The sequence below is a fragment of the Castor canadensis genome, chromosome 7, assembly GCF_047511655.1.
Source record: "Castor canadensis chromosome 7, mCasCan1.hap1v2, whole genome shotgun sequence".
Taxonomy (NCBI): domain Eukaryota; kingdom Metazoa; phylum Chordata; class Mammalia; order Rodentia; family Castoridae; genus Castor; species Castor canadensis.
Window position 1 is genome coordinate 28,620,929 of NC_133392.1, and position 26,839 is coordinate 28,647,767.

Genomic DNA, 26,839 nt, shown 5'->3' on the forward strand with positions numbered 1-26,839 from the left:
AATGAAACATGAAGTAAAGCAATTGTGTGGGATGACTGCCTAAGACTGTTTCCCTGTTACTCTTCCTCATCCTCCAATTCTTTTTCCTTCTTGGCCCCACACACTAGCCAGACACATCTGTGTTCTCCATGGCCCCAGGCAGGTTTGGCCTAGAAGGTTAAGTCCTCAGATGTGGATCCTCAGAGAGTGCAGTTGAAGACCACAACTCTGCTTGGGAACTAGGAGGTGTCAGTTCTCATTTTCACGGAGAGACAGGGCACTGCTCCCTACTTCCTTCACTAGCAAGCTTTCCTACACAGGATGCTCTCTCTTCTCTCATTTCAGATGAGGGTTCACCTTCCCTGGGCTTTGCCCTGTGCCCAGTATGGAGACTTTCAGGCTCTTTCACACGCACAAGGGTGTAAGCATAGTAAAGAAAATTAGGGTTATGGGCTCAGTCTGCCTGAGCTGGAATCCTAGCTCTTACTTACTGCCTGGGAAACCCTTGGCAGTTTCTTACTCCCTTATCTGTAAAATAAAATACTACTACTATGCACTTCCCAGGACTGCAGTGAGATAATCCATGTAAAGTGATTAGTATGATGGTTGGCTCAATAAATGCTGGCGACAGTAATAATGCTCACTGGTAATATTATTCCTGTGGGTGATCTCTAGGCTCAGCTGCTTTCAATTTAGGGGTTGAGGTAGGAATAGGCAAGGGTGCCTCCCCATTCAATATGCCCCAGCCTGGTCCATGCAGGTGCTACTGGGGAAAAACATGGAGAAGACAGGAAACTGCAGTAGCAGGGGTTGCAGGCTAACCTCAAAAGAGGTTGTGTCGGAAACACTCTCAGGAAGACTTGGGATTGGACCAATCCCCACCCAGGGGCACTGGGAAGAATCCACAGAAGACCCAAGAGATGGCAAGGAGGTGGGTGTTGTGACAGAGCTTTAGAGCAAAGGATGACGAGGCAGGTGGCAATGTCAATTCCTCTTTGGTTAAATTCCCAGGATGCCCCCATTTTTCACCACCTTAGAGATGGAAACATTTTCATGGGCTTTGTGCATCTGAATGGAAGGCCTGAGTTGAGTCCCCCAGCAACTCCAACAGACAGAGAGGAGCTCTCAACCTCTGAAGAAAGCCCTGGGAAGACTCAGATGCCACTTCTCCTTCCACCCCTCTTCCTTTCTCTCCTTTTTCTCTCATTGTTTTCCTCTGTCTTTCTCTCTCATTTTTTTCTGCCCCTCACTCCATCTCTCTCTCTTTGTCCATCTGTCCATCTCCTTGCACCCTGAAGTACCACTGTGGCTGTGTGAGTTTATTGATTCATGGGAGCTAGGGGGAAACAGGAGGCAGGGCTGGGGTGCAGGCTCTGGGATGGAAATAGAAGGCTATAAATTATTTGTGACAGGAAAGCAATAGTGGCAGTGCTGAGCACAAGTCCTGTGTCACTATTAGATTCCTTTTAGCCTGATGACACTGTAAAAAAGGTTAAGTGTCTGCTGGAATCGTACACCTGGGGGGCCGGGGCAGCCTGGGAGCAGAACAAGCCACTGAGAGCAGGTATATCAATTCACCAGGCCAATAATATTCCTCTCATTGATCGCCACGCAAAGTTCAAAAATCTCATTACAGCCAGGCAGACCGGGAACTTTTTACAAATCAATAGAATGATATAATGTATGTATACTTAGTACAAATGTATCTATTCATCTATCCATCCATCCACGGTCTGCCTCAGGGTTTCCAAGTTAACCTACATCATATTATGTTATGTTATGTATGATTTTATATTGTCTTATAGTATATGGTAATAAATGGTGTGCAAAAACTCCCCGAGGTAGAGACAAGAAGAGGCCCTATTAGCAATGAAGTGGCCTTGGGCAGCTCACCTTGGAGAGAGTGAGGTGGCAGCATTTCCAGTCCTAGGCTGGTCAGGATTTCTAGGAGCCGTGCTTCCTCGGCAGCAGCAATGGTAATAAAAACCACTGTCTACTAAGTATTTCCTGTATGTTAGGCAATGTTCTAAGTACTTTAAACAAGTAGTTCTCTTAATTCTCACAACAACCCATTTTGCAGAATTGGGCATATTGTAATTCGCCTGAGGTCATTCATTTTATTAATGGCAAATGTGGGATTTCAATTCAAGTAGACTCCATGTACTCCTGTGCTTATAAGTTCAATCACTAAGCTATACTGCTTTCAGAGAGTCAGTCAAAAACCCAGAATCTACACTCCTGGATACCATGTCCACTTGCACATTCTGAGAAATGAAGGGTAAGGGGCTCCCCTGAACCTCAGTGTTCCTCATTAGAAAATGGGAGTAATAACATTTTTTTTTTGGAACCAGTGAGTGACAACGTGTATGGGGGATTTCCAAGCATGTACCTATGAGATTCTGTCTAGCTACCTGGAATAGATGACCTTCCCAATTTTGTAATTACTTCCCAGAAGAATAGCATATTGGCCCCAAGCCTGGACATATCACTGGTTTGCTAAAAGGGCCTTAGAAGCAAGATGTCAAGAATCTACATACATGGGCTGTGAGTGTGGCCCAAGTGGTAGAGCACTTGCCTAGCAAGTATGAGGCCCTGAGTTCAAAACCCCAGAACGGACGATACATATAAATAAATATTGGCCGTATGTGTGGCTCAAGTGGTAGAGAGCCTGCCTAGCAAGTGTGAAGCCCTGAGTTCAAACCCCAGTACCACACAAATAAATAAATAAATAATAAATAAAATAAATAAATCTCAACAATCTACATACATGTGTAAATCAGCTTTAGTTGCTCTAGAGCTTGAAAACAAAAAACAAAACAAAACAAAAAAACTTTAACCCCTGGTATAGGGAGTCTTTCCTGATCTGGCAAATCAAAGCATAGCAAATGTTATAGGCTAGCTGTCCCTTTTGCCCACTGAGCCAGGTAAGTGGTAGGTGGACCTCTGCCAGTGACTTCAAACTGCCTGGGTATTCTAAACAGGATAATTCTAGAGAATAAAATTATATTTGCTTTAGCAAAAGATATTTTGCCCTGAAAATGTAGGTAATTGCTTTAGCTCAAGTCTTTGAGAGCTGTCAGTATCAGGCATGTAAGCCTGGCTTAGCCCTGAGGCAAGTCAGCAACACAGACTTTTCTCAGCAGATCCTCAAGTGAGATGTCATAGATCACCCAGGAAGTCTTTACCTGTCCTGAAAATGGTGCCTACTCCTGAGAACTGGAATCTCCCCTCTGCACATCCTAGGAACTGAAGAGGGGAAATTTAGTTTCTCCTTCCTATAGGAAGCAGCAGCTGTTCTGCTCATGGCCTCCTCATGAGGTACTCAGTATACACCCTCTTTCTCTAGGCTCAGTCTCTGCAGTTTGTGCAGTTTAGAGGTATTGCCCAAGCCTTGTAGGTTTCAGTTTGGACAACTGCCACATGTCAGGGCTCTGTGCACGAGAACGCCACGGAGGTCAGGCCATTCTTCAGAGCTGGGGGCAGGCCCTTCCATTCTGGCTGTAACAGAAAACAGCTGGAACACACAGGTTCCAGGTTGCCAGGGCTCCTCCCAAATGTGTCAAGAGGCTTTTTCATCACCTCTCAAAAAAGTCATAATTAAGCTCCAAAAAATGAGAACCCTACCAAAAAGTTTACAGAAGGGTGACCCCAGATTATGGCCCTTGAAACACCTGCACTAGATCTCCTAGGATAGCTGCTAAAATGCACATCGCTGGGTACCTCCTCAGACCTGAATTAGAATTTCTAAACTCTCTACTATTTGAGAAGAGAAGCTTAAGTCAAGTCGTGAGAGAACCATCTGCTGGTTATCCAGGGGGTCCATGAAAGAATTGGGAGGAAATCTTAGTGAGTGAGGAAAGTTCCTTACTCATACTCCATGGATCCACCTTTCTCGCCATCTATTAATCTGGACTCTGACTGACACAAGCTCCAAATTCAAGAAGCTATCAGTTCCTCTGTGAAAACTAAGCTCCAGGTTAAAAATAAAATCATTTCAAAATGGTTTTTGCACATGCCAGGATGGTAGATTCTCAGTGGTTTCCTAGATACCACACACATATCTGCTGCATCAACCTTCTAGGACTGACATTAAGGGTGGCAATCCTTATGCCACGTGTCCCTGGGAGCCCAGGCCAAAGACAATTTACCAGGGTAGATGGGCCATGGGGCTGGCCCAAGGGGGCAATAGTGATGGTTTATATGATGAATGATAAGCATATGGATTGATTTAACTTCAAGATATGCATTGGTTTAAAAATTAAGGGGCAATGTGTTTAACTAACCATTTGGAAACCAGTCTGCAGTGCATGCCAAGCCCAGAGCGTGACCAGACTAGCTCCTCTTGTCACCGGCCCTGCTCTCATCTGTCAGGGCTTCCAGCTAGAGCTGGGTTTACCAGCTGTCCAGCCATGGTCCTGCTTTAGAGACTCTAGGGGCTAGGGGACTGCCCAATATAGTGGTGAATGGGTGCTGCTATAGATTCACTGCTGGGACCAAGTCTCCCACTCTGAGTCTCTCCATTCTCCTTCTCCCTCCACAGGTGTTCCCACCTCCCTCTGAGGACAGAAGGAAGCCTGGAGGGACATCCACCTTGGCAGCAGCTGATGTAGAGCCTGCTAGTGACTGCCTGGCCTCCCTGACTCTCTAGCCCTTGCCAACTCTCACCTAGTTCCTTGGGGGTTCAAAAATAATCCATCAGTCTCCGTCTCCTCCTGAAAGAATGTGATATGGCTAACCCCTTCCTGTTACAGACAGGATAAATCCAGAATCCTCAGCCTGGCCTTCACTCTTGCTTTCCCCTAGTTTTCCAATCTATTTCTCTCTGCTCCCCATTCCCCTCCAGGGTCCAGCAAAGAGCTGAAACCTTTCTTTGCTTACTCAGTTCACACTGAGTCCTCCCCTGGACTTTGAGCTCTACAAGGGCAGTAATAAAAGTATCATGCTCTAAAGCATTGATCCAAGATTTATAATAGTCGATGTATTTATCAAAACTGACTTGAAATCTGCCAAGTTATGCCTACATCTGTTAATCATGTAAGTCACAGTGAGACTCTACATCTGTCACTGGTCACTTCTCAGAGTGTTTGAGATTCTCACATCACAACTGCGTTTTTATATCGGTCCATGTACCAGTATTGATGTGCATAAATGTGCATTTGTATACCTGTGTATCTCTGTCTTGGCCAGGATGGGGTGAGGGTGGGGGGTGGAAATGAGAGAATTATTAAATGCCAAGTAGATGTGCAATAAATTCCATTGATTTTATAAACTCCAACTTGTCTTCAGTCTCCTTCCATTCTTTATCCTGGGGGCATTGCAACAAAAACCTATTTTAAATACCTTGGCTTCCCTTCCTCCCCCTCCCCAAAAAAGTGTCAATATTTTATTTGGATTTTTAACTTCGCTCCATAACAGTTGTTTGACCTCCTGACTCGTGCCAGTCACATAAATTCTGGGACTTTATTCAGGAGCCATGTTCCTGCTATTGAATAAGCAATTTGGGAGGGTGAATTAATGACTTGTGCTGTTGCTGGAAAGTCCCTGAAGAAATATTAAAATTGCTTGCAGACTGAATCGATACTCAGTGAACACCCAGCAAGAGGGCTTCGGCTCGGGAATGGCCACAGAAGGCAGGAGTCAGAGGGGAATTCCTGCACCCAAATTGGCGAGCCACCCAGTGCCCCCATCCCTTGCCATTCACTCCATTCCTGGAGCTCTGTCATTTTTAGTAACAGCAAAGTCTTATTAAATCCCAACCAAGATAGAGCTGATTTGTTCTGTCTCGAGAAGCAGGCTCAGGGGACAGTTTACTCTCTTACTAGCAACCAGAGCCCTGAGGCCTTATCAGAGGTGATGGGTTAGACACATCCACCTGCTGGAGAGATGGGACAGTGCTGCTGTTTTTTGGCAGCTTCGCTGAGCTTAGGGACACTGCAGCTGTGACCATTTTCTGCAGGGTGTGCAGCAGGGTTGGGTGTTGCAATGCCAGCTCTACTTCTATATTTCTCTGACCAATATTTACCACTGCTCCTGATTTCAGCCTTTGTGTACAGATGACCTGGGGGATGGAGAAGTTTGAATTGTGCTCTGTGTTACCATGTATCACATTGTGTTGGCTGTATGGACGCATTCTGGCAGCTGGCTTTAGTTTTGCTACTTGATGTTTTGTGGTATTGTTATGGAGGCGACAGTACTTTGTGTAACAGTGAGTTAGAGGAATTTGAGTATTGTTCTGTGGCAGTGTCTGTGTTTCTGATTTGAATTATTGTGTTCAGTGATCATATCTGCATCTCTTTATTTGTAATGTACGTCTCAGAGATTAGGTTAATGGGTGTCTCCTTGGTATTGTGGGTTGAGTAATGACGTTGGAACTGGGTGGTGGTTGTGCAATTCAGTAATTGCTTTAATTGCCTTCACTGTGTGGTTGGGAGTGAGAGGGCCCATCCTTTGGCTTTTTAAACTTCCTCCGGCCTGGTCATTTGCACTGCTTCTTTCCAGAGAGGAGATTCTGGAGATGTAGAACAAATCTTTTCTTGATGATCACGTGTAAATTTTGTTCTTCTTGGAAGCAAATGGCCTCTGCTTCACTGAATAGTTCTGACTTCACCACACTGGTTCAGATCTTGGTGCCACCCTCCCTACATCTGCCTGATCTGGAGAAGGAAGCTCCCAGGCCAAGCCCTATGACTGTCCAAAGACTAGATCCCAGCTGGAGCTAGGGGAGGATGGATGAGGAAAAACACCCCAGTCCTATTGGGAATAACAACATTAACTCTAGCTCCAAAAATCCCTGTTCCTCCCCATGCTGGCATCTTCTTCCTTCCCAGTGTCTCCAGAGGCTGTAACTCAACAAGAGCCTGCACTGAGAGGTACTCACCATGTACTAGGTGGGACCCTCTGCTAGGGTGAAGGTCTTTGTCCTGAGCTTGTAAGTAAATGAATAAAACCCCAGTGGGGCATAAGACTGCCAAATATACAGACTTTCCCAATGTCCTTCCCTACTCTTCCTATGATCCAAAGTAGATAGGAACTGTGGCAGAATGGATAAGCACACGGGTTTTACAGCCAGTACTGCACAGGTCCAAATCCTACTTCTATTTAGCTTGTGACTTGTACTCCGTTATCTCATCTATAAACAACTTGGGAAAGCCCTATGGAGTTGTTCATGGATGAGAATAAACATGGATGAGGCTTAAATCAATTAGCACATGTAACATGCTTATAATAGTTCTTACTGCAGTAAGATCTGGATAGCTATGATTGTGGTAATGATGATGATGAATACAAGGGCTTCCTGGGTAAAGCAGCCGTAAGACTGGCCAATGCATGAGTACAAACATGTCTGCAAGTGAGCTACTAGATGTACAATCCTAACAGAAAATCAAGGGGTATGTGTGTGTGTGTGTGTGTGTGTGCATGTGTGTGTGTGTGTGTGTGTGTGTTGAGCAGAGAAGTGCAAAAGTTACAGTCAGGTAGTTCCCTCCTTGGCTTCTGATCATTTGGGCACTGTAAGGGCTGGGGATTTTTCTCTTTTTTTGGTAGGACTGGTGTTTGAACTCAGGGCTTCATGCTTGCAAAGCAGGCACTTATAAAGCAGGTACTCTACTGCTTGAGCCACACCTCCAGTCCATTTTTTTTCTGGTATTTTGGAGATGGGGTCTTGTGAACTATTTGCCCAGGCTGTCCTTGAAATATGATCCTTCCAATCTCAACCTCCCAAGTAACTAGGACTATAGGTATGAGCCACCACTGTCCATCTATACTCTGAGGTAGCATCCAGCCCTGTGATGATGAATAGTCAAAAAGGAAGATGGCAGCCCTTGTCAAGGTTTTACACTTATTTTAACCTTCAATGTTGGGAGGATGGCTCAAGTGGGTAAAGCACATGCCTAGCAAGAGCAAGGCCCTGAGTTCAAACCCCAGTGCCACAAAAAACAAACAAACAAACAAACAAACCAACAACAATGACAAAAACCCTTTGAGCCAAGCAGTGGCTCACATCCATAATCCCAGTTACTCAGAAGGTATAGATAGGGAGGACCATGGTTCCAGTCCAGCCCAGGCAAAAAAGTTAGTGACACCCCCATCTCAACAAAACAATCTGGGTATGGTGGTATATGTCTGTCATCCCAGGTAGGCAGGTTGGAAGATCACAGTTTGACGTTAGTCCTGGGAAAAAGTGAGACCCTATCTGAAAAATAACTTAAAATTTGAAAAGGCTAGAGGTATGGTTCAAGTGATAGAACACTTGTCTAGCAAACACAAAGTCCTGGGTTCAACCTCAAATAAGGAAAAAAACAAAACAAAACCAAACCACTGAAAATTATTGAGTGCTCAAGATTCCATTTAGTTCATTAAAAAAAAATTCCTATTAGGGCTGGGTATTGTGGCCTACATCTATAATCCCAGCTACTCACGAGGCAGGAGGACTACAGTCTAAGGTTAGCTCTGGGCAAAATCACCAGACCCTACCTGAAAAACCAAACTAAAGAAAAAAGAGCTGGGGGTGTGGCTCAAGTGGTAGAGCACTTGCTTAGCAAGCACTAAACACTGAATTTAAACCCTAATAACACAAAACAAAACAAAAACAGAAACTTTCTAATAAAAAATTCTGGATCTTTACTACATATATGTCTGCTAAGTGAGTGGGAGGCAATCGCGTGTGGATCTTTGGAAGTTCATTAAGGTGAGCATGATTCTGAACTAAGCCAAAGGGGCAGGGAGAACTTGAGGCAAGCCTGTGTCCAGGCCTCAGCCTCATTCCATGTGACTTCCCACAGAGATGGCATACATACCATCCTGAGCTTGGGAACTTTATTATTTTTTTATTTGCTTTTGGTGTGAATAGAAAAATTGATTGCTACCCATTTTCTTTGAGCCATTGCACCAAATAGATTAAGCCCAAAGTAAATTTCATTTATTCAAATTTTGTCTGAAAATCTCAGCTGGGCAGATGGCTCAAGCCTGTAATCCTAGCTACTTTGGAAGAGGCAGAGGTCAGGACAATCACAGTTCAGGGCCATCCTAGGCCTTAACCAATGGCTGGGCACAGAGGCATGTGCCTGTCATCCCAAGCAATGCAGAGATAACAGTGTTCCAGGCTGGCCTGGGCCTAAAGTAAGACCCTATCTCAAACATAATCAACACAAAAATGGCTGGTAGTGTGGTTCAAGTGGTAGAGCACATGCCAAGCAAGCACCAGGCCCTGAGTTCAACAATCTCCTCCTCTGTCCAGTACCACCAAAAAATCTTCCATCAATTTCTCATGCTTCCTGGGAATACCCAGATATGCAAGAACAACAGCTGATGGATTTGGCTTAAATTTGCTCCCTGTCCTCTCCTCATCCTTGTCTTATCTCCACTTTCTCTCCTCTCTTCCCCTCTTCTTCCTGTTTACCTCTCTTTTCTCTCCCCTCCATGGCATTTAAGAACCAGAAGAACCTTCAAACCCATCACACATGGACTTTCCCCTACTACTATTTCATTTTATCTTTTTAAAAAACTGACAAATGCAAAGCACCACAACCTATGAAAATGCCATGAAGCCTGGAAAATGCCAACCTTCAACAACTCAAGGAACAATAGGCTCATCTCAGAGGAGGAGTGTGCACTTGTACACAGTACACACACACACACACACACACACACACCCATGCACACAGAGGCTGGACTCCAAAGTGGACAAAGGGGGCAATTAACTTACTAATTTTGTTTGGTGGTAGAGAACTGAGTCACAGAGAGGTTTTTTTTGTTTTGTTTTGTTTTCCAGAAAATGCACAGAGCATATTCTTTTCCTAAATCCAGCTAGGCTCACAGGACACCATAGCTCTCACTGGCATACATGATATACCATCCTGCTCATAGAGTATCTTTTGGCTCTTCAAGCTTTCTCCTTTAGAAGATTTTCGTGTTTATGCACACAGAAACCAGAACACACATGCATTGACATAGACACATAATAAGAAACACACACTTGATGATCACTATTGCAATAAGAATAACTAACATTCATTGAGCCCTTAGTATCTGCTAGGTTCCATTCTAAGCAGGTTTATGTGGATCAGCTCATTTAACCTTCATGAAAATCTCTGAGAGACCTACATGACTCTCCTTATATTGTATGAAAGAGGAAACTGAGGTCCAGAAAGGACGATAACCTTTGGAATTGTCCCATAGCTTGTAAATAGGTAGTAAGGAAGCTAGATTCCATCTGGCAGTTTCTCCTAGCTTTGTGTACTTCACCATATAGTTATATGGCACTTGTCTGGCACACAGTAGGTGCTTAGCAAAGGTTTTCTGAATGGATGAATGAAAGACTAGATGAATGAAAGGATATATCTATGAGAAACCTGATAGTCTCCCTTAAGATGGCAGAATGGACTCCTTAATGGAAGCCAGGCCTACCAGACAGCTGAAGCTTATTTGGACAAAGCGATCTCCCGCCTGACCAATGTTCAGGGGAAGGAAATTGCCCTTCAGCTGTGTTTGTTCAGACACTAAATGCTCTCACCAATGAGCCTGACCCAGACTCCCTTCAAACCGAAAATCAGAAACAAATGCATTAAAGACGCTTTCTAACCACACTTTTTTTCCTAGAACGCTTTTCTCTGAAAACAGAGAATGTGTTTCCCAATGTGTTGATTCTGTGAAATCCAATCAATTAGGTGGACATTCCTAAATCACCAGAACTTTGGCATCCCGTGGACAACCCTTATAGAAGATTGACTAAAGTTTTTTGGTTCTCATCCAGATGTTTGGCAGTTGCCACGGTCATTAACCTGTTTGTCAGCAAGTGCTCATGCATTTCCAAGACACATAAGTGAACACTAAAGAGAGAAAGAATAACCCAGAATAAAACAGACTAAAGAGGACAGGAGTAGCAACTATTTGCAAAGTCAGTCAGGCAAACGGCGTTCCGGGAATGGGTTGCTACCTTGGAGATCCATTAGAATGTGGATCCAACTCACAAGAGACTCGTGTGCTTAAAGACCTTTAAAACCCTCATACAGTGCATCCTTGCCTGTCTACAAAACTCAGATCTCTGCACAGGGAGCTGATGGATCAATCCCAGCATCCAGCACAGCAAGCAACCTGCCCACTGTGTGACCAATCCGCCCTCTCCACACTGACACTCCCCGGATCTCTGTGTATTGTCAGTCCAGGCTGTAGATTTTGCAAAGCTTGGCATAAATCTGGTTTGTGACTTCTTATGTGAACTCTTATTTGTGATTTAGTGCTCAGCCTTTTCTCATCTCTCCTACCTCCATTTTCTTTCCTGCTCTCTGTTTTAATGCTATTTACAACTTCCTTACTCATATAGCAGCATAGCTATCTTTCAGTGTCTCTAACTGATATACCCAAATGATTTTTCTTACTCAGGTTTTCTCTCCTCTCAACTTAATTTATGTTTTGGTAAATAGAAACTTTAAATTGCTCCATTCAATAGCAATTGGGGTTACTGCTCTTATCAAAAGGGATCATGGCACTAAAAGATTTCTTGTGAGGGCCATTTGTTTATTCTTATGAGCAGTCGGCTCTCCCTACATGTAAGAAGGCTGTGTGCGTGCAGGCGTGCGTGCACAATGTCCTCCTCTTTGTGCCTCTATGCTCCAGCGCTCCATGTCCATGCCACTTGGTGCTGGCAGGAAGAGCCCAGCAGAGTCATGATGTGAACAGCATCTGACCCTCAAAGTGCAAGAGATAAATCCAGGCTGTGGGCCCTCCCTATTGATGACCACTGAGTTCTCGTAGGAACAGGATCACATATGCCTGCTAGGGCTGCTTCCTCTGAATTCTCCCTCCCATGTACCCCTTTATTTCAGAGCTTCAGGGAAGGTTTTTGATGATTTGCAAGAAAGATTTTTTTAGTGGGGGGGCCATACTTCTAGAGGTGTGAGAGGGAGGGTAAGAAACCAGGACAGTGCTTCCATATATACCTGAATCATTTACTGCCTTTTCTTCTCTTCACTTCTTTCCTGACTTTCTCCCCATTCCTAACTCTATTTGACCTTGAACTCTGGCCCCTCCTTTCACATAAGAATCTGTCATAAGGTGGATAGCACCTCCAGAGAAGCAGTTACCTGGCCTGACGGGCCTGGAGACTGGTAACCAGAGGGACTGGCCCATCACTTCACTCCTAGAAATAAATCCCATTGTATTTGCATTTTAATTTTCCACATAAACAAAGGCTCAGAGTACTCGCTTGGGCAGCATCACTGGATGAATTTAATTAGAAATGAAAAGTTTATAGGGCCCTCTTTAATGCGATTAATGCTCAGTTAACATTTATCACATTCGTATGCTGGAATCGCCTTTTCTAAGCAGCCACTGGCCATGAAATGAATTTCTTCAACTTTTTTTGTACCTATCCTGGGAAGTTATCTCCAGAGGAGTATGCATGACCTTCTGGATTGTTTCCTGGGGCTAGCAGTTACCTGGTCCTCAGAGCTAAGATCAAGGAAGTGAGAGTGGAGGAAGAGACAGATAGTACACGCTGGATGGGAGGGCAGAGGACTGAGAGTGAGGGTAACCACTGTTTCTGGGAGCTACTGCACAAGACACAGTGCTGTGCCCTCTACAGGAGACTGAGTGTTCAGCCCTGCAGTGTGGCTGGAAGACTTCATAGCTTTCAGATGCTGCCCCTGCCCACTCTTTTTCTGTGACCAAAATCTAAGCCTTAGCTGAGGCTGCTCAGTGTTGATCACATCTGGCTCTTACTTCTCTCTTCCAGTCGTCTTCTTCTGCCTCCCTTTTGCCCATTTTCCTCTCTCATCTGGGAGTCTGTTAGGCTTTCCTCTCCAGGACCATGGTGGTAAGGAACCTTTCCTCTGGCTCTCCCAGAGTACAGACAGTCAGTTAGTGAGAAGGCCACCTGCCCTTAGAGAAGCAGAGGGAAGTAGGGAATCTGACACCTCTATTGGTCCCTAGAGGAAAGATGGCCATCCTTATCTTATCAAATTCTCTTCAGTCTTCAATTAGAGTCTACTGAGATTGGCCTCCTACCCAAACCAGCTAACATGAGTGAAGAGGAAAAAAGAAGAAGGAGAAGGGTAAGGGACTCGGGGGAGGTGGCCACTTTGCAGATGTTAGATAACTCTCCTGGCCTTTATTCCCATCCAGACACATTCTCCCCTTGAGGACACAGGCAGACACAAGCAAAACAACTGCTACTAGTTCCCCTGCTGTGGTATTACCCACACCCGTCATTCTGCCACCACATACAACTCAACACATTCACCTTTAGCTGAGCACATGCACACTACTTATGGGTCCACACCCCCAGGACACGTGTGCTCACAACTCACTGTGTCAGAACACTTTATGGACCTGGCCAGGCCCTTACTTATTGACCCATTAGGACATCTTCTGTCCTTTTGACCCTGCACTCTCTGGATAGCATTCACTAAAACCGCAAACAAAGTAAGGACTCTCACTCTGAGACCAGACAGTCCCTCCAGTCATGAACTTTATAGGAAACCACAACCTCCCAGTTTGGCAAGCCTGATTCCTTCTGAGAGCGCCTTAGGATGTCATGGCTATTTAGAGCGCTTAGCAGGGCATGAAAGCCAGGCTCAGCTAGATAGCACCTGAACCACACCAAGGCTCCTAGTGCACATTCACAGACTTCTCTTGGGACAACATGCCGAGGCAGGCACCAGAGCTTGCCCTGGGCATGTGGGCCCAGCAAAGACCCCAGGGCCAAAAGGGAGCACCAGGATCAGGGAGAGCATTTTCAGTACTTGCTTCCATTTACTTCAGCCCTGGAGTCCCTTTGCCCACTCTACTCCTGCACTCTCTCCCAGGCCTCTCCATCTTTCCTTTCTGATTTCCTCACTCTACTGTGCCTAATAGGTGAATTCAACTCCTTTTTCAGCTGGCTTCCCTATTGTACACCCTGCCAAGAGCAGCCTGGCTTTCTCTGTTCCTGGGCCACTGCAGAAGAGAGCTCACTGCAGATTGCAAAGGACTGAAGGCAGGCAGAGTAGGAAACCCAGAGCAAAGCAGCCAAGAGCTCCAGGTAGAGGGGGTTCCAATGTGGAACCCCAGGAAGCAGGGACTACCTTTCCTTCCTCTTGGTCTCTTTCTCACTCTTCCTTCCTGGGCCTGCCAGAGACCAGGTGGGAACACCTGCACTGCAGCAGCCTCACAGTCACTTCTAGAGCCTTGAGCATGCCAAGGGGGGTCAGCTGGTTACTGCCGTGCCCGTGCTCCTGTGGATCTCTCTCAGGAGGAACTCCCGGCCCTGTGATTTTACCCCCAATGCCACTTCTTCACTCCATTCTTATCTCAGAAACTTGTCCACCTTTTTCCTCCCATTTTGTCCTTTGTCACCTCTAGACTCTCCTTGGTAGCCCATCAGCTTGGACTATCAGCTACCTGGGGCTCTGGCTCCCTTCAACCACCTCCAAGACCTTGCAGGCTACCAAAGACCCCTGGCTCAGATGAGTGGGATCCTAGCTCCTCCCTTTCAAGACTGTAGTTGCATGTTCCGAACCCCACCACATGCTCCAGTTCCAAACAACCACATCCAGCCCAAGGCAGCTCCCAAGGAAGATGTCTGTCTTCTTTTCATCTCTCAGCTTCTCACCTCCTCTCTTTCCTCCCATCCTTATCTCCTGATACCGTTTGCATCCATGCTTCATCTTCTTCTTCCCCAGCTAGAGGGGACTAAGGGGCTCAGGAAATGCCCTTCCCCCATTCTGTTCTGGCCTAAAGCACAGAGATTAGCAGCGCATCAAGTTACATAGACCAGAGGCTGCCGACTGCTGGCCAGGATGGAATCAGGCTCAAAGCTGTGCTTTATTTGGTCAGCACAGAGTTGTTAAAAATTTTCCTTCTGTACTAATGCCTATAGGCTGAGTTCGTGTACTCCAGTTCCTATGATCATGTACCCTCCCTAACAGGGCCCAAAAGGCACTTGTGTCATGACCCCTGTAGCCACATGCTTTTCCATCACTGCCCTTGCCAAGTGCCAGTATGGAATTTTGAGCACTGTTTTCCTTATCCCCATATCCCTGCAATACCAAACCTCTCTAGAATAGAATGCCACATGGCAAGTTCATTCCCCTGTCCTTTCTCCCTCTCAAAACACAAAGCATCTTCTTATCACATTGTTTCTCAAGAAACACAAGAAAGAGTCCAGTTATTTCTATGGTTGGGAGGTAAGCTGTGAGAGGGTCCTGGTTGGATGACCACTCCCATCTCCCTCCCGCCTTCCTCTCTTACCTAAGAGTTACTAAGTACATAGGAGCCTGGACCTCTCTCCTCTGATTTTCCATATTCCCAGCAGCATCCCTGTGCCCATTCCTCCTCAGGAGGCCCCAAGGCACCTGCCTCTGCCACCAAATCCTGCTTGGCCTCTAAATCTTCTCCAGTTCCAGTCACACATTCCTCACCCAGGGCCTCTTCCTTGGCATCTGTATTAGCAAGGAGACTTTGGAGGATGGGCCTGGGTCTGCCATAGAGAGAGCTCTGCTGCCATCCCTCCTTCTAGCGGACCTGGCCTGTCAGTTGGAAAGGAGAGTTGTGCCAGGAAGAACATCTTCTTGGCTACTAGCCCTGCCAACAGGGCTGGGGCTCAAGTGTCACAGCAAGAATGGACAGCTGGCCACACAAATCTCCACCACAAAGGTGTCATTGCTTCAGCGAGGGCTAACTGAACTACAGAGTATTATAAAGCAAATAAAAACGGAAGGAAAATTTGGCCCCATTTTGTTTAAATTATGAAGTGTGCCATTTTCAGACCAGCCCTATGACTGCTGTGACTTGGCCCAATGGCCCAATGACTGACTCACTGATTGACCTGCTGGGCCCAGGACAAGGTGTCCAGGCTTTGCTTGTGGCTGCAAGTCATGTCCTGGGGGGTATTCCTTCCTGTCCTTCTCTTGGCCTCTGAGCCCTGCACCAAAGAGCAGACAATGGTGAGATGCAAACACATACAAACCTATATACAAAAGATATCAACCTTTATTCCTGTATGTCACTATGAATATATTCAAGCTGTACTTTGATAGCAACAAAATAAAAAACCTGACCAACAGGAGAAAACCATCTCAGCCTAGTGATTCAGTGGTAGAGAGATAACCCCAGAGGATTTAACTTTTTTCCATCTAGTATTTCTCTTGTTGCTTGAGCATTGGTTGAGATACACCAATTCTCAGATCTCAGCAGCCCTTCCTGCCTTCTCTAGATGTACCCAGGTAGGTGAGCTGTATAGGGCACAGCTACCTCCCTTGCATGAATCTGAGCTCTGGACACCTGGCCTAGTGGGGCAGGAGGTGTGAGAAGACACAGCAGGGATCCAGATAGTTGGCAGGTCAGATGGCACCCTTTACTGCATTCCTTTAAGGAACCAGAAGTAAAGAAAGAATTCTTTCCAGTATATACATTCACTTCAGTATATACATTCTCCTCTTAATATAAGAACTGAAATCCCAGGTAGCAACAAAGAGGGGTTCAGAACAGACCGGAGTACTAAGAGGCAAAGCTGCAGAGTAGCTAGAGCTGCAGGTCTGGGAAGCTGGGAGTGGACAACACACCCCTGGTTTAAGGTATTCTTTCATCAGTCCTGCTGAAAAGACAGAGCAAGATTCCCATTTCCCATAGGCTCATAGGGAGCCCCCTCTGCAGAGTACAGGCTTTTGGGGGGTATGACTAATCTTCTACACTAATTACTACTATTGCTACTTACTGCCTAGCAGCAGTAATATTCTAGCATATGAGCACATCCGTATTTATAAATCATACCATCCCACACACACCACAAGCCTATTCCCTGAATGCCCTCCAAAACACATGTTCCCACCACTCCAACTTCCAACATCACCTCTCCTTCCCTGGGCCGACTTAGCACAATCTTCCACCTTGTGTCAATAATCATACAAAGTCCTGCTATCCCCTGCCACATGCCTGCTGCCTCCCCAGTATCCTTCTCCAGGTACCCGTATTTCCATTCAAGGGGCCACTCCTGCCTGGTCCCATCTCCACTTGGCTAATTCCCCTTGTGGCCCCTCTATTGAACTGTTTTGTTGTCCATTTCCCTGTGACAAGGGCTCTGGTTACAGAGTTATTGATTGGTTTTCATGCAGACAGATGGGCCCTTCCTGGGCTCCCATCGAAATCCCTGGCTGTATGGGCTGATTGTTGCCTTTCAGGGTGTAGGATTGCACTGGAGACCACCCTCCACGCAGCCTCCTTTGCCCGGGCCATGGACGGTAATAAATGGAGCCAGCCTGAGCGATAATAAAAACAACTGAGTAGGTTACCTGTGCAGACACAAGATTTATGCCTCTTCATATTTGTTGTGATTGTTTTATTGAGTTCTTAGAACAGTTGGGACACTATTTATTTATTTATTTAGGGTTTCCTTCTCTCTTTCCTTCTTGGCATCACCTTCTAAAATCTACCTGGAGGTTCTGTTTAGAACAACCCTTCCTGTCTACCTCTTCTCTAAAGTTGCCAGCTAAGACAGGAACACAGGACAAACAATCATTGAAAGCCTGAATACTCACAAGCCAGTCAACAAGGTGACGTCTAACCAATACCACCAAACAGTGGCTAAGAAGTCCAGGCTAAATGAATAAAGAAACAAACATGGGGACGACTCCAGCTTGTGTTAAAGAATCACACCAAGAGTCATGCCTGTTTCTCATGTCACTCTAAAGATAGGCAACTTAACATCAGGGACCCTCTCTGGGGGAGAATGGGTAAGCAAATTTGAGGAAGAAACTGCTATTTGTGGCCCCAATCTGCTACTAGTCCAGGGCCTCACAGGCAAGTTCTCTGTCCTGATTTCTCCCACTCTTCTGTAGGTAGAAAGAAGTCTTTTTCTTAAGCTGTCCTGGCTCTTTGCCTTGAGACCAACAGTGCTGATTACCAAACAACTGCAAACATATGCCACCCCTTTGCTGCAGCTTCCTGCCAACCCAGGTCCAAGAGTAGAACATGCAACATTCTAGAACCTGAGTTTCAGAGAAGAAGGAGCAAACTCTAATCCAGAGCACATCTCCAGCCTCCCTACCCTGCAGTGAGTGGGCTTCCCACTTGCTTGGAAAGACAATTGGTACATCACTATCACCTCACTGCCAGACCTCTGAAAAAGACTGGAGAATGACACAATGGGAAACACCTGAATGACACAGGCTGCAATTCCTTAACACAGCATTGGGGCTGCAGCCTTCCGGGAGCCAGTGTTGCCCCTGGTAGGAGAGTGTACTGAGCTTGAGCAAACAGGCTAAGGAGAGCAAAGGAGGTAGGTAATCAGTGAGCAGCAGATACTGCAAAGGTCCAGGGCAGTGGGCAGGGGGAGTTCCTGGCCCCAAAGAGTGTAGGGAAGGCTCAAAAAGTTAGATCTATAGTCAGCTCATTTGGAGACTACACCCTGAGAGGATCTTCAGTAAGCCTAGACTCTGTCTGGAGTTTATACTGTTCTATCGAAGGAGCTGTGGTCTCTGCCCAAAGAAGCAACTGAACCTGAAGACTGGCATATAGTCAGGAAAATCCTTCCTGCCTAGTCAATTGTTCAGCCATGTAACTAGGTGACTTTTCCCCTTTTCAGTACATGGATCTCCCTCCATCTCTCCCCGCTCCAGGCCATTTCCCACACCAGGTTTCAATCTAAAGTCACCTGTTTATAAACACTGGTCCTCCACAGCAGTGCTATGCAAGCTGAAGAGCTGGTAACTCCATGCTCGGGGATCAGTAACCCAGTATTTAGAATGATTCAGATAAATTCCATGTGCTAAGCAACCCAGACAAATCTTGGGATTTTGGACAGTGGTCTCTGGAAGAGGGGAGGCTTCCCTGACCCACTCCTTTGGCTCAGAGAGGCATTTCTTTTTTATCGCTCATTCATTTATTCATATGTGCATACATTGTTTGGGCCTCCTCCCTCAGAGAGGCATTTCTATGAGGATTTGCTAAGAGAGAATACAAGTTGGACCACCAGGCCTTTATCGTGACAGGATCAGAGAATGACAAAACCATTTTTAAAGCATCAAAAGCAATTTAGTTTATAGCCATAACAGCATATTTCAAGTGCAGCGACAGCATCTGTTTTGGAGAGAAGATGAAAACCTTTGGCTCAGGTAGGTAAGCATGTGAGGACTTCCTTTTCTTGCCAATGACAGCTCCTGAATACCTTTTCTCATAACTTTTTTAAAGGACCTCACACATATGGACACCTCACCAACCATAAAGTTCTGAACTCAAGAACTCCTCATTCCCCAGTGCACCCCATTTTCTGTGCAGAGAAAAATCTCCAGGTTCTTTGTACAGTAAGAATTCTCAAAACTGAGAAAAGACAAAGTTCCTGAGATAACCAGCATTAGCAGAACCGTCTTACCCTTATCAGGTGTTAGGGTAAAACACATCTCTGATAACCCTTCCCTTCAGAGCAGAGCTCCTACAGGATGGGGGGGTCTAGATGATACCAGTAGCATGCTGGGAAGCACCTAGAAGCCTTTCCAAAATATGAAGCATAGGAAGATTCCACCCAAAGCAAAATCAAGAACAACCTGATTGCTCCTGTTGACAAAGCAGGCCATGAAACTTAACTGTAATGCCAAAACTGGCTTCCCATGCTACCAGTGGCTTCCCTGCTCCTCTCCCCTATGCCTTGTCCATCTCCAGCAATGCCTGCCCAGAGACTCAAAGGAGGTCTCCATGCCCCTCAGGTCACAGGATCCTGTTCTGGTCAGATTCTGCAGCTGTCAGACCTGTCAAACTGAAGTTATTCTTTCCCTCCATGCTCATCTCATTGGTGACTCACTTGTCTACTTTGCTCCAATTCTGGCAGGTGCACCTCAATGTCTCTGGAGCTTGATCTTAGAGTTACCTGTCCCTTGCACTCTCTCAATGGCTTTCAGGATAAAACATTCCCAAACTTGTGCCTAAGCAGCATCCAAAAACATCTCGATCAGTGAGGAGAATGTTTTGGAAGGAGAGGGGCAAGACAGGTGCTAGGCAGGGCAGGGCTGCCACACCTACCTCCTCCACTCCATTCAAGAGAAACAGATAACCTTAACTAGACAGATAGATAGAAGATAGACAGACAGATAAATATCTTGGGCTCCTCCAAATCCCATTACTGACAACAAGCATTTCTCACCAATGTTCTCCAGAGTACCACCACCCAGTCCAACAGTACTGCTTCTCAGCTGGGCTACTCCTGGACCAGCCGCCCTCTGATCTCCCGAGTTACACCTCTGCCATCAGGAGGCAGAGTCTCAGAAAACAGTGTTTTGTCCCTTTCCCCTCCCTCAAGCCACTCCTGCCTCAGCCCTCAAGCTTCCCCAGTCTCCTCTTGACTTTTAAATGCAAATCACTTACTCCTTTCTCAAACCACTGTGTCTTCTGAATGTCAAACCACCATGTTTTCAATACCTGGCTAAGCCAGGCCCAGGGAGCAGAAGGGTTTCTAAGGGTGTATAATTAGCTGATCAGTATTATGTTACCCTGTTCATAACTGAATAACCATTTTAATACAGATGGCACACACTGGGATAATTTCTGGGGTCGCCTGGCAGTACGTTACAGCACAAGTGTGGCAAAGGGAATCTTCTTTAGCCAAGGTACATTCTACTAGCTAATTTTACCTGCTGTTTTCAAGATGATTTGGGATAATTCCATATCATTTGCAAAATATTTAAAAAATACCAGTGATAGGTGATGCCAGTTTCAGAAAAAGGCACCATCTGAATTATTAGTTGTCCTGATAATGAGCCTATGAAGAGTGCTAAGAATGACAAGGTATAAAACTCTTATCCCTCTTCTTATTTGGGGGGTGCCTCAAAAATGGGGGGCTTGCTTCTGACCGGCATGTGGCTTGTGCAGAGTCTCAGGTATAACTGTTAGGCTATATAGTCCTGTAATGGTGATGCTAGCCAGGGTTCCTGGGCCCAACTGCTGCTTGTGTATTCTGTAGCCACTCCAGAAAAACACTTTGGCACACTGGTCAGGGTGTAAATGCACGGAGCACGCCCATGTGTTCTCCTAGACAGCACACTGGAGCAGCTTGGGGATTAGGAGACCTAACTATCTTATGAGTTGAGCTGACCCTAGCCTGTGTTAGCCCCACATGCCTGAGCCTTTTGCCAGGGCAAAAACTCCAACCTTGAAACAGGCATCCTATGTAGTTGGGGCATCTCTCAGGGTCAGTCGTAGAGTCCCAGTCCTCTCTCCCTACCTGGCCTCCCACTCCTTGTCCAGCTCCTCTACTCCCTGCCAATTGCTGGCTGGCATTTGCTCTACAGGCCTGGATGCCAGTGCTTCTAGGCCGGAAATTTGTGTGGAGCTGGCTAGCAAGACCAGGCTCCTGGGAGGCAAGCTTTGTGGGAGCTGGCTGACAGGGTTGGGGAGCCAAGGCCAGCCGCTACCCCTGGGGAAGGGCACAGGCCTTTAGAAAGGAAAGTCTGTTTGGAGGCAATGAATAGACACCGGTCATTTTAAAGGCTTTGCTATGGGCTATGATTGTCTGTAGATCCTGAGGCACGTAATCTTGGAGTCTTAATTACCACAAACACTTGGATTCATTTCCAGGATGCCGGCGGGAGAAGCCTGGCAGGGAATACCCAGCTCTGAACTAGAGACAGCCCTGTCTGTCTGTCTGTCTCTTTGCCTTCCAGGTCCCCTCTCCTTGCTCTAAGGACTTCAGGCTGGGAGGTGGAAGGAAGGGTGGCAGCTGGACAAAGAGCAGACAGAGACCCACAGGGTCATGGGAGATGGCCCAGGGCACAGAAGCTGGGGAGCTGGAGTCCTGCCCTGCAGGTCCAGAGAGCTTGCTCACCTGTTGATGGAAGAGACGCTGGGTACTGTGTCGTTGTCACAGATGCCCTCAGCCAGAAGCCGGTCACGGATCTCCCAGGCGAACATAGTTGGGTTCTGTCGCTTGTATTCAGCAATCTTGTCCACCACTTTGGGTGTTGCCACCTTGGGTTTGGAGCCACCAATCACGCCAGGCTTTATGCTGCCAGTCTCGTAGTACCTGCCCCAAGAAGGCCGAGGAGGTCAGCCAGAGCCAGCAGTAGCAGGGGCAGGGGGGCTGCAGGCTCCAAAGCTGCTAAGCCACTCTCCCACCCGAGACAGCAGCATGGAAGGAAAAGGCGTCTTCCAGAGGGTGCTTGATTAGGGCGAGGGATGCTGCAGAGGAGCAGGGAGAGGACTAGGGGACATTCTCTCATGGGAAACAGCCACACCAGGGCCTGGGTGCACATGGGCCAGAACAGGCAACACTAGGAGTGAAGTTCTGGGCTTTGGCTTAGGGAAAGAAGAAAGAAGGGCCCTTCGAGGCCTCTGGCTGACCAGGGCTAAGGCACCACTTCCAGCCCTGTTCTACTGAGCACAGAGCCATGGAAACAAGGACTCTCTTTTTGCCTCCCAAATACTGTCTTTTCTGTTTGGTCCTCAATGGATTCCTCCAACCCCAACCCCAGTCCACATTAACTGGCTGGGAAAAGCGTCCCTCCCTCTCTGAAGCCCCAATGGGGCTGCCTCCCTTTCAGGACCCTGGGTAGACCCTACTCCACCCTCACTCCTGGGGCCGGCCACCACTTCAGCGCCCTTCCCCCAAAGGAGCCGTTTTTTGTTTTTGTTTTTGTTTTTAAGATCTCCCTGTCCCGCTTGGCAGCAGCAACTTTGAGCCAAGTCCTCTGTGGGGAAGGAGGCAGGGCGTCTCCCGGGACAGCTCCGGGCCCTCACCTGCCCAGGATTTTGCTGACACAGCCGTGGCTGACCCGCAGCTGCCGGGAGATGTCACAGGGCCGCACACCCTGGTGGGCCAGCTCCACGATGCGCTGCCTCACCACGTCGGGTAGGGGCCGGCCGTTCACAAACACCCCCCCGAGCTGGTTCACACCCCCGTGCCCTGCTGGGGAGAGACAAGAAAAAAACACAACACCCCACACACAGCAGGGACCGGCCATTAGTCAGGGTCCAAGGCCCGGGACGTGCGAAGGGAGCAGGCAGGGCGGAGGGGCGTGTTCCCGAACTTGTGGGGAAAGGTGGCGGGCTGACTACAACGCGAAGGATTGGAGACTGGATCCCACCGGGCAGTGGAAAGAATGCGACTCTCAGACCAGTGAGACACAAGGGAGAAAGTGAAGGAAGGAATAGAGAAGCCAGGAGAGAGAAAAGAGAAAGAGGGAGAAAAACAGCATAGGAGAATCGATGCCAGAGGGAATGAATGTAGGAAATTGAGAAGGGGAAGGGCCCGGCAGAGCAGAACAAGTGCGAGCCCGATCCCGCCTGCACATCACAAGGGGGCAGATTGGAGCGTGCAAAGGCTTGGAGGGGGATGATTTTGGGGGTTGGGGTCCACTTGACTCTGCCCAGCGGCTTCCAGAGTACAGAGAAAGGCTAAGTCACACATGCATATTACTTTGCTCCCTACCTCTTCCCTTGTAATTATTTTTTTACTGGAATTGTACTACCTCTTCTGTTTTTTTTTTTTGTTGTTATTTTTTATTTGATCGGGAGTTTTTCTTTCCTTTATGTTTTCTGTCTTTAGATATTTGGGATCTACATTTCCCCCTCACCTCCCTAAGGTCTAAAGTGGAAAGAAAATCAGGTGGAAAGGGGGAGGCAGAAGAGGTATTTGCTAAACTCAGAGCCCGGGAGTCGGCGAGCTGCGCTGCTCCCGGCATCCGCCGGAGAACGCACGCTGCTGGGGTTCACCGGCCTGCCGCGCTGCGCCCGGCTAGGGCCCAACGCTTTGCCTAGCTGGCATGTTACAGAGCGCCCCGGCGGGCTGAGGACTCCTGGACACCCTGTGTAACCGGCCTAAGCCTGTCGGGTCCCTCTGACCTTTCATGCCTCGTCTCCCCCCAACCCCCGCCCCATCCCAGGAAACCGAGCAGCAAGAGCTTATGCTCGCCTTGCCAACAGCAAGCCCTGTGTTTCCAATCCAACTCAGCGCAGACTCCCAACCTTAGAGCCAAGCGGCCACCGGGTGTCGGGCCTGAGGGCGCTACCCCGTGCCCCACTCTCCCTGGCCTACAGCAGCCTAGAAATCCTGCACCCAGAGCGATCAACCTGCAGACGCAATACTGAGCAATCCAAGCGCAGAGACTTCTACTGACCGAGGCTTGCCCGACAGAGCCAGCAACCTGCAGCCCCTGTCCCTCTAGCCTCAAACGATTTTTGATTTTCGGAGAAAGCGGGGACATCTTATGCCCCCTTTTTTTCTCCACCGTTCCTTTCTGGGGGTAACAAGAGAAAGCTTGGGCAAAACCCTGGGCAGAGGCCTCTGATCTTGCGGCTCCTGGAAGCCTGGACCCCTTGTTTTGCCTTTCATCGCTATAGTCTCCCCATCGCTAGTCCCACTCCTCACCCCTCCCCTTCCTCCAAACCCCACCATCAATAATTTAGTCCCCGGGAGAACTCGCGTTACCGGTATGAAAAGGCGGCAGCTGCGAGCAGATTAAAGATGAATAATTCAGCCTCCCCGGGCTCTGGGCCCGTCCCCTCGGCTCCAATCTAAGGGATGAGGATTGGAAGGGGCCACGATGGGAGTCCAGGGCCGGTGGTCGGCTGAGGGCCGGCGCTGAGTCGGGCTTGGAGTGCGCCACTGCCGCCGGCGCCGATGGGGACTGCAGCTGCTCGCCTGGCCACTCCGCCGGCCCGCCAGCCCGAGCTTTCTCCCCTCTTCTGACCACCTTCTGCTGGCCTTGCTCCCCCTTTGGGTTTCAAAGGAGCTCCCAGTAGATTGCCGGGACTCTGCGGATCCCTGGAGCAACCCACAAGACAGGCAGGGCAGAGGCAGCAGGGCTGTGAAGCTGGCGGCCTGGGCGAACACCGCGCGTGGACCCTGTTCCACTCCTTTCGAAAAGGAGCGAGGCTTCCCAGCCGGTTGGCTGCCGGAGACCCGCGGCGGCCTGAAGGCCCCGGCTTGGGTTTCCTGTGCTGGAAAATTATTTAGGGAAATGAATTTATCCCAGGAGTAGTTTTTAATGATCCCCCTGTAAAGCTAAACATATGCTTAGAAGAGAAAGCATAGCTCTCCCTGCCTGGCTATCTTGTCTTGAGCACAGATCAAAGCCAGGTCTAAAAAGTTACCTTGTGAAAAGTTACAAATTATCCTTAATTATTAATTTACACATGGGGAGGAGTTTTCTATTTAGAATGTTATTTAAAAAAAAAGCCTGCTTAAAAAATTCTCATGAATAGTTTCCAAGCTAAAGACATGACATGAATTGATAAATTTAAATTTTATCAAAACATTTCTCCCTTTTTTCTGTTTTTCTATTTCTTTTCTCCCCCCTTTTTTTCTGTAACATTCTTTCAATTTTCTCTCTTTGATTTCCTTCTTGTTTTGATTTCTCTTCCTTTTTCCTCAGCTTTGGCTTTTGCCTTTCTTTTGTTCTTTCCCTCTCATTTTTTTCCGTTCTTTGCTGACCCCCCTAGCCAGGGTGCTGGCTGTGTAGTCCTTAACTGGGAGTGGGAGGCAGGCAAGGAGTCTCCAGAGGCAGGCAAGGAGTCTCCAGATTGAGAACAGAATCTCACTCTATCCAGGAACCAGTTTAGAAGGCTCAGCGATTTGCTCTCTCCCTGACTTCGATTTCTTCTCAGAACTCCTCTTTGTTTTTAGAGCATCTCCCAAGGCAGAGGTGGGGAAAAGATGATCACCTCATCCTGCCAACCTCTAATTCCCAACTCAAAGGGAAGGAGAGGTGGGAGGTGGGAAAGAAAGAGGAAGGAAATATTTCAAACCAGCCCCCAAGAAGCCATGACCAGGGTGGAAGGGCCAAGAGATGCTGAGAGCTGAGGGTCAGAAGGGGGCACCCCACCCCCTGGCTCTTCTGCCCTGTTGTCGGGACACTAAGGTTGCCGAGGGTTAGGAGTCTCCTCCTGGACAACCACAACTCTAAGTTTGAGGAAGGTAGAAATGAGGGGAGGGAGGAGAGGAAGGCAAACAGTGAGAGATGGAGAAAAGATAGAGGATGAAAAACAACAATAACACAACACCCTGAAAACTGCCTGCCAATTAGTCCTTCAGCCAGGGCAAAAGGCTGACCAGGGAGTAGTAACTGGTACCAGGGTCCAGGGCTGTGGATCCCACGACCTAAGTAGGAGCAGGTGGACGGAGCAAAGCAGGTGATGAGCACCAGGGAAGGCAGGCAGAGGGATAAGCATGGGTGACAGAAGACAGAAGGGAGAGAGGCTGAAGGCACAAGAAACCAGCTGAGAGTAAAAGGCAGAACGAAAAAGAGGGACCTGGAAAAGCCAGCGTAGTCTCTGGGATGGGACCTAAGCGCTGGGGGCCGGACAGCGCCAGGGGCTAGACAGGTGGGAACCGGGACAGGGGACAGGAGCCGGGCGCCGGTACTCACGGTGCATCGCGGAGAAGGGGTCTGCTTTGCAGTGCATATCCATGGGGAGACAGAGGAGCGGGAGCAGCGCGGCCGCCGCCGCCGTGTCGCCTCGCAAACTCAACTTCAGGACTTGAGGAGAAAAGGGAGGGACGATGGGGGGAGGGTGGGTGAGCGGGCGCCCGGCTGCTGCGGGGCTCGCGGGGGCGGAGGGCGCCGCTCCGCACTCCGCAGGGACTCCTGGCCCGCTGGGACTTGCCACCGCAGTGGCCGCAACTTCCCACTGTCAGGGAGCGGCGCTGGGCGGTCAGCAGAGCGGCCCCGGGACGACCGGTCGGGCCAGGGGGTACTGGGGGCTCATGGCTCACGCCGCAGCTGCGGCCAGGGTTGAGGCCCGGTGAGGGAGGCCGCTCGCTCAGCTTCCCTGGAACCCGGTCATCCGAAAGGCGTTGATCGAAGAGGGCGCCGGGCTGGGGCGGCCCGAGGGCGCCGGCAGAGGAGCCGGGCCGCTCCAAGTGTGGGCGAGTTGGCGAAGTTGGCAGAGAAGTAGCAATCCC

General features: G+C 48.1%; 1 protein-coding gene across 8 annotated transcripts in view; it reads right to left on the bottom strand.

Annotated features, from left to right (window-relative positions):
- Positions 1 to 26,531, bottom strand: part of Pax2 (paired box 2) — a 77,062-nt gene extending 50,531 nt beyond the window's left edge. For 4 of the 8 annotated variants that reach the window (XM_020177679.2, XM_020177678.2, XM_020177683.2 and 1 more), the window contains exons 1-2: positions 22,675 to 23,755; positions 21,764 to 21,961 (exon numbers count right to left, since the gene is read on the bottom strand). In XM_020177679.2, coding sequence (XP_020033268.2) covers positions 21,764 to 21,961; positions 22,675 to 22,898 — 422 coding nt within the window. In that variant the 5' untranslated portion in view covers positions 22,899 to 23,755. Of the gene's footprint in view, positions 1 to 21,763; positions 21,962 to 22,674; positions 23,756 to 26,303 lie in introns of those variants that run through there. The other 4 variants (XM_074078509.1, XM_074078510.1, XM_074078511.1 and 1 more) reach the window with 2 other exon arrangements.
- Positions 26,532 to 26,839: the final 308 nt, after the last annotated feature.